General features: G+C 47.1%; 1 protein-coding gene across 1 annotated transcript in view; it reads right to left on the bottom strand.

The window, feature by feature from the left end:
- LOC139278184 (dynein axonemal heavy chain 5-like) overlaps positions 1–13,118 on the bottom strand; it is a 382,562-nt gene that overhangs the window by 331,686 nt on the left and 37,758 nt on the right. The window contains exon 3 of the mRNA XM_070896837.1: positions 10,197–10,331. Within this exon, the coding sequence (XP_070752938.1) occupies positions 10,197–10,331 (135 nt within the window). The remainder of the gene's footprint in view (positions 1–10,196; positions 10,332–13,118) is intronic.

The raw sequence follows: 13,118 nt of genomic DNA, 5'->3' as shown, positions 1-13,118 counted from the left end.
GGATTTCCCTCAGTTCCTCCTCCTTACTAGGCCCTCTGACCCCTTTTATATCCGGAAGGTTGTTTGTGTCCTCCTTAGTGAATACCGAACCAAAGTACTTAATAGAAACATAGAAACATAGAAAATAGGTGCAGGAGCAGGCCATTCAGCCCTTCTAGCCGGCACCGCCATTCAATGAGTTCATGGCTGAACATGAAACTTCAGTACCCACTTCCTGCTTTCACGCCATACCCCTTGATCCCCCGAGTAGTAAGGACTTCATCTAACTCCCTTTTGAATATATTTAGTGAATTGGCCTCAACTACTTCCTGTGGTAGAGAATTCCACAGGTTCACCACTCTCTGGGTGAAGAAGTTTCTCCTTATCTCGGTCCTAAATGGCTTACCCCTTATCCTTAGACTGTGACCCCTGGTTCTGGACTTCCCCAACATTGGGAACATTCTTCCTGCATCCAACCTGTCCAAACCCGTCAGAATTTTAAACGTTTCTGTGAGGTCCCCTCTCACTCTTCTGAACTCCAGTGAATACAAGCCCAGTTGATCCAGTCTTTCTTGATAGGTCAGTCCTACCATCCCGGGAATCAGTCTGGTGAATCTTCGCTGCACTCCTTCAATAGCAAGTATGTCCTTCCTCAAGTTAGGAGACCAAAACTGTACACAATACTCCAGGTGTGGCCTCACCAAGGCCCTGTACAACTGTAGCAACACCTCCCTGCCCCTGTACTCAAATCCCCTCGCTATGAAGGCCAACATGCCATTTGCTTTCTTAACCGCCTGCTGTACCTGCATGCCAACCTTCAATGACTGATGTACCATGACACCCAGGTCTCGTTGCACCTTCCCTTTTCCTAATCTGTCACCATTCAGATAATAGTCTGTCTCTCTGTTTTTACCACCAAAGTGGATAACCTCACATTTATCCACATTATACTTCATCTGCCACGCATTTGCCCACTCACCTAACCTATCCAAGTCACTCTGCAGCCTCATAGCATCCTCCTCGCAGCTCACACTGCCACCCAACTTAGTGTCATCCGCAAATTTGGAGATACTACATTTAATCCCCTCGTCTAAATCATTAATGTACAATGTAAACAGCTGGGGCCCCAGCACAGAACCCTGCGGTACCCCACTAGTCACTGCCTGCCATTCCGAAAAGTACCCATTTACTCCTACTCTTTGCTTCCTGTCTGACAACCAGTTCTCAATCCACGTCAGCACACTACCCTCAATCCCATATGCTTTACCTTTGCACATTAATCTCCTGTGTGGGACCTTGTCGAAAGCCTTCTGAAAGTCCAAATATACCACATCAACTGGTACTCCTTTGTCCACTTTATTGGAAACATCCTCAAAAAATTCCAGAAGATTTGTCAAGCATGATCTCCCTTTCACAAATCCATGCTGACTTGGACCTATCATGTCACCATTTTCCACATGCGCTGCTATGACATCCTTAATAATACTTGTTCAATTGGTCTGCCATTTCTTTGTTCCCCATTATGACTGTCCCTGATTCTGACTGCAGGGGATCTACGTTTGTCTTTACTAACCTTTTTCTCTTTACATATCTATAGAAACTTTTGCAATCCGTCTTAATGTTCCCTGCAAGCTTCTTCTCGTACTCCATTTTCCCTGCCCTAATCAAACCCTTTGTCCTCCTCTGCTGAGTTCTAAATTTCTCCCAATCCCCGGGTTCGCTGCTATTTCTGGCCAATTTGTATGCCACTTCCTTGGCTTTAATGCTATCCCTGATTTCCCTTGATAGCCACGGTTGAGCCACCTTCCCTTTTTTATTTTTACGCCAGACAGGAATGTACAATTGTTGTATTTCATCCATGCGGTCTCTAAATGTCTGCCATTGCCCATCCACGGTCAACCCCTTAAGTATCATTCGCCAATCTATCCTAGCCAATTCACGCCTCATACCTTCAAAGTTACTCTTCTTTAAGTTCTGGACCATGGTCTCTGAATTAACTGTTTCATTCTCCATCCTAATGCAGAATTCCACCATATTATGGTCACTCTTCCCCAAGGGGCCTCGCACAACGGGATTGCTAATTAATCCTCTCTCATTACACAACACCCAGTCTAAGATGGCCTCCCCCCTCGTTGGTTCCTCGACATATTGGTCTAGAAAACCATCCCTTATGCACTCCAGGAAATCCTCCTCCACCGTATTGCTTCCAGTTTGGCTAGCCCAATCTATGTGCATATTAAAGTCACCCATTATAACTGCTGCACCTTTATTGCATGTACCCCTAATTTCCTGCCCTCCCCAACATCACTAGTACTGTTTGGAGGTCTGTACACAACTCCCACAAACGTTTTTTGCCCTTTGGTGTTCTGCAGCTCTACCCATATAGATTCCACATCATCCAATGTCCTTCCTAACTATTGCATTAATCTCCTCTTTAACCAGCAATGCTACCCCACCTCCTTTTCCTTTTATTCTATCCTTCCTGAATGTTGAATATCCCTGGATGTTGAGTTCCCAGCCCTGATCATCCTGGAGCCACGTCTCCGTAATCCCGATCACATCATATTTGTTAACATCTATTTGCACAGTTAATTCATCCACCTTATTACGGATACTCCTTGCATTAAGACACAAAGCCTTCAGGCTTGTTTTTTTAACATCCTTTGTCCTTTTAGAATTTTGCTGTACAGTGGCCCTTTTTGTTCTTTGCCTTGGGTTTCTCTGCCCTCCACTTTTACTCATCTCCTTTTGCTTTTGTCTCCTTTTTGCTTCCCTCCGTCTCCCTGCATTGGTTCCCATCCCCCTGCCACATTAGTTTAACTCCTCCCCAACAGCACTAGCAAACACTCCCCCTAGGACATTGGTTCCGGTCCTGCCCATGTGCAGACCGTCCGGTTTGTACTGGTCCCACCTCCCCCAGAACCAGTTCCAATGCCCCAGGAATTTGAATCCCTCCCTGCTGCACCACTGCTCAAGCCACGTATTCATCTGCGCTATCCTGCGATTCCTACTCTGACTAGCACGTGGCACTGGTAGCAATCCCGAGATTACTACTTTTGAGGTCCTACTTTTTAATTTGGCGCCTAGCTCCTTAAATTCGTTTTGTAGGACCTCATCCCTTTTTTTACCTATGTCGTTGGTACCAATGTGCACCACGACAACTGGCTGTTCTCCCTCCCTTTTTAGATCGAGGAGGTCGAGGATCGTCAGGCAAGCAGGGGTCGCGAGGCAGGGGGGTGGGCGCAATCGCGGATCAGCGGTGGGGGGGACCGCTGGCAGGGATCGGGGTGATAATGGAAAATCGGCAGGAGGTCCAGGGGATCGAGGTTGTACACTGGAGGATTGTGGCTGGCCTTATCATCATCATGAGGCAGGGAGGGGTTGGGAAGGCCTGGGGGTGGTGGGGTTGTGAAGCCTGGGAATGTGATCAGAGACTTTGTGGGGGGAGGGGTCTCGGGGTGGGTATGGTAGAGACCCTGGATGCAGGAGGTAGGTATAAAAGTACTTACTTCCTGGATGCAGCAGTCGGCGCCTCTGTTTAACTGCCGGGTTTTGCGAATTGTGTGAAATCCGTCCACAGGCAGTTAAATTCAAAATGGACAGGGAAAATAGCAGCTACCAGCCTCATTGCAAAATTTAAATTACTGAAACACCCCATGGCAGCAGGTTGGCTGCCTGCCCTCACCCCCCATCCCGCCTCTGTCCTGCCTCCGGGGTGGGCGGGTTGGGGGGATCAGGTTGAGATTCATATTTCTAACAATTTAACTGCTCCCACGCTCTAAACCTACCCTTCTGGCCTATTACCGCATCTGAAAATGCTTCACAAAAACTTTTTTTTTAATCCTACCTGTTATGCATCTCAGTTTAAGGTTACAATGACTGTGGTTTTATAAGTTTCCTTTTGTTTTATAGTTTAGTTCATTATTAGTTGGACCCCTCTAAAAAACAGGGGCACTTCTGTTTGATGGGAAGACCCCAGTGTCTCCTTATTGGTTTATTAGAAAAAGTAACAAAAAAGATCTTGTGCAATCTGCAGCTACAGTAATGTGCATTGCATCCTGAGCATTACATGTGGTGTATTGCCCCTTAAGAATTGCAAAATGCAGGGGAGAGGGGTTATTGAAATAAAGCCCGGTGGAGCTGGGCCTGCCTTCTTTTCGGTAGCCATCGCTGATTGGTCGGCACAGATGTCAACTGAGGGGTTATGGTACCGGGACCTCAGCGCTGTGCAAGCTGGCAGACAAACAGACGCCACGTTTGATTGTGGAGTGCAATCGGCTCTTCCCTCGGCTGCCCGCCTTCTCTCCTTCGGCTTAATTTTATTAATTTATTTTCATTCCCTGGTGGGATGGGAGGTGATGCTGGGCGTGGTGAGGGAAGAGGCTCCCAGTTACCTACTCCTGTTCATTACTGGTTGCAGAGAGAGGGGGGCGCCGGGCCGGATGCTTCATGCAAATCATGCCAGGAGAAAAACCCCCTGAAATTTGAGAGTTCTATCGCAAGACCATGAGTGAGGCTTAAATTACTTAGAAATCGCCGTCTCCCGCGATAAATTCGCGAGAGTTGACATGTCTGCACCTTATTCCTCCTTTAGAAGAGCACCTATGCTCTACGGGGCTGAAATTCAGCCTCCCAATAAGGCCTGTTACTGCCAGAAAGTGGCAGCCATGTGGCGGTGTCGAATGACCGGCAATTATCTGTCGAATGTCTGCCGCTCATGAAATTCTCCTCGGTGGTTTTTCCGGCAGTGACCACTTCTGCCCCGTTGTTGCCGACCCCTCCTAAGCGTGTCATCAAAGTGCGCACCACCGATCTCCCGCCCCGCAAGCAAAATTCACGTAAAAAAATCTTGTGGCCGCCGCGCGGTGCCCCCGACAGTTTTTTATGTCGGTGGACTGTGTTTGCAATGTGTGCAAAATGGCGGTGCGACTGCCATTAAAGGGGAGGGCACACTACCGCAGCCGCCATCTTATTTTTTTTGTCGGCTGAACAATTATAGCCCCGGGTTCGACCAGGCTGCCAACAGGCCCGGCAGAAACCCTCCCTGGTGACCTAGTGGACCTAATTAAAATAATCGCAGAGCTCGCAGTGGCTCTCCCCTTTAAGTGAAGGGTGCAAACATGGTGACTCGCCAGCGTGATGATGTCATCAGCATTATGCTAATGACTGACAGCAGGGGAGACTCCGTCCAGCCTCCACTTCCGTCCCTCTTATGACCGACTTCCGCTCCGCTCGAAAAAAAAGACAAAGAGCTGAATTTCGCGCAAGAGACCATCTCATCCACCACGGCGGTGAAAACACAGGAAAAACAGCAGGTGCGACCCATTTCCAACGAAGGTGAATTTCTACCCCTACTAATCTAACATTTCCATTTCCTCAGCCATCCCTTTGGCCCTTCAGAATAAGGCTAACAGTTTTAGTGCAAAACCAGTTTTTGTTGTGGATTCATGCCCACTGGTAACTATGGTCAGACTAATCCAGACTCATTTCAGCCAGATGAGAGAATAGGAGCATCTGATGACGAGACCACATATCCTTTGACACGGAGGTCTTTTCTGTGTTCAGCATAATCTAATGTTGGCAAGAAGCACTTTGTGCACTAAGAACCTGCACACCAAATGTGTACGAGGGTCTTTAGAACTATAAGTAATTGAATGAGGGTCGTCCCCATAATGCAACTGGAGCACCTGAGCAGCAACACTCTGTGTCCATGAACAATGGCAACTGAAGGGGAGGCCGAAAGTAATCATTCAAAACATTCTCCTGAGAGGCCCTCTGCTTGCAAGCACTTATTTATTTTCTTCCATTTTCCTGGCCGCCTGCTGCTAATTTTTCAAAGGGGTCTCTGTACCTCATGATTTTTTTTAAATGACAGCATTTAAAGGGGCGCAAGAACCTCGTCCATAGCTGCTGATGCCCAACGTTCCTGCCAAGCACTCGGCGGCAGAGGCACTGCACAAATATTTAAAATGAGCTAATCTCACATTAGGACCACATTATCTGGCCCAAGTCTTCTAGCCATTAGTCTGAGCTGCATTTAAATCCAGATCTCACAACTAAATGGGCAGTTCTGACAGATATCTCAATATCAGAATAAATCTGGAATAACAACTTTATAATTGTTAATTGTCTTGTGTTATCATTGCAACCCAAAGATATTTAACTAATAATTATAGAAAATAGAATAAAAATACACTGCATATAGTGACACCACTATTCTCGGCCAGAACAGCGATGATTGGGGAATTCTCCCATCAATCATGCCTGGAGACCACACTGCTCCAAGTGAATGCAATTGATTTTATGCACATAATTTATATGTAACTGTCCTCCACATATTGGTCAACTCTAAGGCCCGCCCATTTATCGACGGTCCCCGTGCGGCACATACCTTTTTTCCACCCGTTGCCGCTGGGGCCAGTCGGTAGAGTGTTTCGCCGCAGTTGTGTCAGCGGCAGCGGCAGGCAGCGGGAGTCGGCGGCCGGGAGCGGGCGTCAGCAGGCAGCAGCTGCAGTGGGCGGTATGGGCAGGCCTCTCAACTCGGAAGACTTCAGAGGCCGTTCACCGCACATGTGCGAGACTTGGGGGGGGGGGTTTGTAGTTTCATTTGCCAGCTGATGTCATTGTTGAGGCGAATCGGGCTGATGGGACATCTGCGCATGCGCTTAATTGCTGATCACTCCTTTGCACCTGCTAGTTGGAGAGGGGAAAGTGTTGGCAATAGAGAGCAACAAAGTATTCAGCGGCCATCCATACAGGCAATTAAAAGGAGTGGACAAAAAGCTTCAAGAAAGACTGTTAAAACCAGGCCAGAGCTCCCTGGTTTAATGATGAAGAACTGCAGGAGCTTTTATCAGAGGTGAAGCGCAGGTATAAAGACCTCACCCAGGATGGTCGTGGCAAGCCTCCACCACCCCAATACAGACGCATCTGGAGTGAGATTGGTGAGGCCATGTCCTCAATGGACAACATTGCGCGGGATGGAGACCAGCGTCGGAAACGTTGGAACAATGTGTTGGCATCAGCAAGAGTGAGTAAGCATTTATTGGAGTCCTCCCGTACAATTCCAAAAAGTTCTGTGCAGAAGTGTCTGTGTGTGTGAGTGTGTATGTGTGACATGAGCAAAAGAGATCAAGGCTGCAATGTTTCTCTCCGCAGAAGAAAAAGACATCCAAGACAGCAAGCCTGAGAGCCACAGGAGGGAACCAGCAGGGGCCATAGAGTTGAGCAGCCTGGAGGAGTGTGCCTTGGCATTGGTGGGTGAGCAATGCCGTGCAACTACAAAGGGTGATGCAGATCCCATTATAGAGCATGGTATGGTTAAACTAATCTCCAGTGTGCGTGACGCTCATGTCATGAAAGGTCATGCAATATTAAGTCAAAAGCGTTTTCTCGCACACTTTGTCGGTCATTCTTGGTGTACCCATGTAGTGATGGAACTCCTTGATGTCACAAAGTGACATTGGACAGCTCATATGTCATCCTGACCAACCCCACCCCTTAGCTATAGAATGAAATGTTGTCCTCTACTTGCAGATGGTGAGTCGGACTGCAACGAGCAATGCACACCATCCACCTCTGGCACACAAAGGAGAAGTTTATCCAAAGTTCTCCAACCCCTATGTTGTCACCAGCCCAAGACAGTGGCTCATTCATCCAACCTCCCCCATGTCCATTGCACCCACCTCCGCCACCCAGAGTCAGGAAGACCAGGAGGGAGAAGGGCCTGTGGTAGAGCCAAATGAGCTCGAGGAGCTGCAAGAGGAAGACACCAGCCTCCTGACATGTGTGCCACCTATCCAGAGAGCCTCAGCGTCGGGGTCTAAATTCATGGGGTTCGAACTGGACGAACCAAGAACAAGTGCTGGCAGGAGTAGCGGCCGTCGCGTTAAACCAACCAAGGCGCAGTCACCCACACAGACCCAACATTCACCTGAGGAAGCAGGACGGCTCACAGCCATTAACGAGATAGTCCAGCTATCGAGGATGAACGCCGAGCTAGATCGCAATCTGCTGCAGACCTTGGCTGGGACAGCTGCCAACATCGTGACCTTTACTCAACACTATACTGACAGCATGGAGCGGCTTATTAGTGCGGTGGAGCGCAACACAGAGTCTGTCGAGGCGATGAGACAAGCGATGGCTTCTGGACAGGTCCCGACCTCACACCCTCAAGGCACACAGATCCCGAGGAGCCGGACATGCCGGCTGCAGAAATCCGGCTGCCCTCCTGCACAATCTGATCAAGCAGAGGCAGTGAGGGGCATAAGTGCAGCGCACCGTGTTGTAGGCAGAGCGAAGAAGAGGACGATGAGCCTCACATCGAGGGCGGGGGGAAGAGAAGTGGTGGTGGCGGGAAGAGGGGTGGGTGTTGATGGTGTATATGCTCATTAATGTTATGATGTTCTGTCACTTTTGGAATGCTGCACTTTTCAATAAATTCGCATTGTTCACCCACTCTTGGTCAGTGTCTCATTTTTACATAATTTGTGGTGCCTTCTGAGAAAACCACAGCTCACCCTCTGGTGTTCCGCTGTATGAGGGATATCTTGCCCTCCCCCTATGATTCTACTGTATAATGGGTCCTTCCATCGCGCCATCTCGCCATCTCACCACAACCAGTAAGGGTCACCAATGCAGGAAGGCTTCCATTCAATGAGAGTCAGTTGAACTACTTGCAGGGCACACATTAAGGCTGGCATTTCACCCAACTTTTTCTCATGCCAAACATCGCGTAGTCAGACCTCTGAGATGACATGCTTCGGTGAAATTGCAGTCCATTATATGTATTTTTCCGTCTTCCATACCTCATGTCATGCTGTTCTCACTATCTTATGCTGAGACCTGCCAGAGCTTTATATCTTCTAACTCTCGCCAATTTTCTCTGATGTAAGATCATTCCATATGCGCAGTCACAATTTGCAACTAAAAATCTTTCACCTGAAATGGTTTCAAGACTCTTGTAGGCCATCTCCATTGAGGCTTTACCAGCTTTCAACACTCATTGCCGCTTCCTCTACCACACCTTCCCTTCAACGGTCTAATCTGGAATTGCATATCTCAACTCTTTGTGTGCAGCTAGAGGTCCATCACATTACTATTTCTGTGCCACTGTTAATGCTGCTGCAGGTGCATTTTACCCGGGATGTGAAGCGTGCAGCGCGCTGAGTAATTCTCTCTGCCGCCAGCTCAGACCAGCTTTTTGCTAGCGGTCCTTCTGGTGGGTGGCAGGGCGATCTTAGTCCATGGTGCCTGAGGAAAATCCCGGATTTCCAGCCTCCGGCATGGGTGGGCGGCAGCAAGTAGCGTCATGGAAATCTCACGAGGAATCTCCCAGCAGGCAGCACCTAGGTGGCAAATGGGCAGACCAGAGGAATCGACAAAAAAAAACTATTTCCAGCGGAAGTTCGGCGACTGTGAGTGGAACCTCGACCAAGTTCGGGCCCATTGTATTTTGCTGGAGAATCTACATTGCTACTTTTATCGGGAGACTTTACTGCAGTTTCGCTCCTGAGTTCTGTTTGCTGTAGTTCCTAGAGACTCTTTTAAATAGACTCTGTAGACAGTTTGCTGCAGTGTACTGTTTAAACAAACTATGTTAGCTGAGTAAATAAACTTTGTTTGCTGTAAAATACATTAGCCTAGAAATTGGGCTACTTATCCCACCCATTTGCACCAGTATCCTGGAGAAAAATGGTGACCGCAACTCTAGCGCAGGACTCGGCGGCCACCATTTTGGTGAGGGCCTTAGTTCTGCCGATAACAGCACTGGTCCTGGAGATGTAAATGAAGAGAGTGTTACGTCAGTCGACATACATTGCCGACTTAACATCATCTCTGCGAACTTTGACCTTAGCGCTGAGTTCGGCGCTGGGTCCTAAGCTCGCTCTGAAAAGCGAACGTTCAGCAGATTGACAGAGAGGGACGCTTACATCTTTCAGATAAGTTTGCATTTAAGCTTTTGGACTGGATTTTAAAAATTTTCTTGAAGTAGTGGCTTGGTGCAATACATTTTAAAAGTTTTTTTTAAGTGTGCAGGGAGTGCAGGGAGTACTGCTGGATGCTTGCAAGGCCTCAGATGGTAAAAGAAGGCCTCTAAGAAGACAGAAAATGCTGGAAATACCATCTATCCTGCAATCCCTTGCATTATATAATTTTATGATCTAACTGCTAAATACATCTAAATACAATTTACACACAAAAAAAAGTTTGCTTACTTGAGTCCCTTCTAGTATAGCATCTTCAATGTCGGACCTTTCCAGCGAGACACAGGTAGCCACAATATCAAAAATGTATTCATGTCTACTGTCTAACTGCATCCGTTTAGCTTCACGTCCTTCTCTTAGTTTGTGCTGCAATACAATGTAAAACAGTGTAAGGTAAAGAGATTTTTCTTACAATATGGGACAGTTTCATTTCTTTTGTATGCGCTCTCATCAAAGTAAATGTGGCAGCACGAGCGATGGAAAATTTTCCCCCTGGTGCCGGTATCAGTGACCAGTTCCAAACATGCACAGCAGGGGATAGCGTTGGTCCAAATTATAGCATTTCTACATTACGACACTAACTTCACAGGATTGCCTGCTGCTGTACCACCTATACCAAATTTTTATGCGCCACACTCGAAATTTTGTAGTGCCCTGAGAGAGTGATTTCCAAACTTGTGTCACTTAATCCATGTACAATAACACATAGGAGCTGACTTACCACATGTTGTAACTCCTGATTGTCACTATAAATGTCACTGCTGCAAAAAGGCCAATTTAAACAGAATCAACATTTTTGGTGGATTTCCAAAATATCAGCCACCAGACACAAGTTTTGATTTCACTTTCCTATTACTATAAACTGTGGCAGTGTCAAAAACAAAGTCACAGATGATAATTGTGACTGTGCCAAGTCCTCCTGTCATTAATACTATTACTGCAATCTACTTGATTTTAGGGCCACTTACTGGCGCCATAGCTCTTCTACATCTTTATAGTCAGCACAACTTTTTCCCCAAATTAACTCCATCTCCGTCCTGGGTTGAGACTGTCCAAATTAATTTCACCTGCACCCAAATAGAGGATGTTCGTCCGATTGATCTATCCTGCATTCAATCCCTGTAGACGTCTTGATATGATCTCTAAGTTTATAAATCTGGGAATATTTTTAATTTTGACACTGAAATGTTAAAGCAGTCCTGAAAGTGTTTTAAAAATATTGCTTTTTTCCCGTTAGTACCAATGCCAAGTAATCTTCCAGCCCAAATACATTATTAATGCAACGGCAATGTATTTCCCAGTTGGGAAGATTTCTAACCACACTAGAATTGGGATAATTTACAGAAATCACAGTAGGGTAATTTTGACTTTGGGCAATAAGGCAAAACGAGCGATTTGACTCACTCGCCCCTTATACATCTCTACCGATTTTCACTGACTTCAATGGAAATGAAAATTGGGAAAGGTGTTTAACGGGCAGCTGATTCGATATTGTTGTGTTATATTATTGTCCAAAGTCAGAATTACCTCCAGTATGTTAGAACATGATACACCAATAAATAAAAAGTGCTGACCGTACAGCATTGTAAAAGAGTTTCCAATTAAAGGTTGAACTTCCCTTATCTGGAACTCCCTTCTGCGGAACCACATCTCGCCCGGAACCATTCCCAGCCACCGGGTGGCACATGTGCAGAACTGCAACATGAACAAATTGAAGTACTTCCTTGCTGCCGACTCCCGCAATCACTGGCCTGACCCCACAATCCACCACCCCCTCTCCCCACCCACCTCTTCCCATGATCTCTCTGCCACACTCCCAGCCCCAAGCCAGCAGGCCTCGATATCCCCTTGCTCAGTACCTGTACCATCCAATTCGTCTGGAAAAATTCCTTATCCAGAACAGACCAGGTCCCAAGGATTCCGGATAAGGGAGGTTCAACCTGTACAGCCATAAAGCCACTGGAACATTTCTCAAATATGTCAGTACATAGAATGCCCAATAAATTGGAAGCTCTTATCAGTCCCTGAAACAGTAAAAGTAGGTACTGTTATCTGACGGGATCTTTGAAAGACGAGGGGCTAGAACCTCCACTTTTTTTGCACGCTTAATGCCCACTTAACGCCCATTTTACCGCTGAAATGACGTATAATGCCCATATATTGACTATTTAGTCACAAAATGTAAACTGACACCCATTTTTCGGAAACTTATCACCGAGCGTTACTTTCCCCATGTGCTTAACGCTGGGAAAAAATAATACTGCTTGCCCACTTTTTTGGGGCGGAATCATCAGAATGGGCAAAATCAATGCTCATAATATCGCCCAGCGTTAGTTTCCGCACGGATTTAACGCCGAGATTCAATAATACCGCCCGCCCACTTTTTTTTGTCGTAAAGAGCATATTTACCGAAACTAGTGGCCATGAGATCGCCCAGCATCACTTTCACCACCTCGCACACATATCGCCCACAATATCGCTCGCCCAAAAAGCCGCCCAGAAAAAGTGGAACAAACCGAAACTAATCACCGCATTATGGACGCCATGTTCTACATCACAAGTCGCATCCTTTAAAAGGCTGCTGTGCTTCAACCTCGGGGGAGTTCAGATGTACTCTGGAGGTCGTTGGAGTTGATGTGAACATCTCTACAAACATCTTGACCATACTGTGACCGCTTGGAATTTAATAAGTGTCTTCGTCAGGACATTCATTGTTTGTGACCAATCGGTGGAAAACGGAGAGCTACTGCAATGGGACCTGTCCTTTCTCACCCTCTCTTGATGACCAATTACATGCAGCAGACTCGAGATCGCTGAGGGTACACTCCACAGCATTATGTGCCCAATGTAAGACGTGCCAGACTGATGAGGAGGACCAGACGTTATACCGCCTGCAAGTACAGGGAGAAACAGTCTTGCCTCGACTTGCTGGACACCACCTGCCTTCAGAGACTGCGCTTCCACAAAGAGATTATCACTGAGGTATGCCAGCTGATAAGGGGAGATCTGCAGCCTGCCAGCACCATCACTACTGCACTGTCTGTCGAGGCCAAAGTCACCGCGGTACTGTCATTCTATGCCTCGGGTTCTTTTCAGGCCACAGCTGGTGACATTTGCAGACTTTCTCAGCATGCCACACACATTGCTGCATTA

Source organism: Pristiophorus japonicus, chromosome 13 (assembly GCF_044704955.1).
Source record: "Pristiophorus japonicus isolate sPriJap1 chromosome 13, sPriJap1.hap1, whole genome shotgun sequence".
In the NCBI taxonomy this organism is placed as follows: Eukaryota; Metazoa; Chordata; class Chondrichthyes; family Pristiophoridae; genus Pristiophorus; species Pristiophorus japonicus.
Note: the sequence above shows the minus strand (reverse complement) of the source record. Positions and strands in the feature narration are given on the sequence as shown.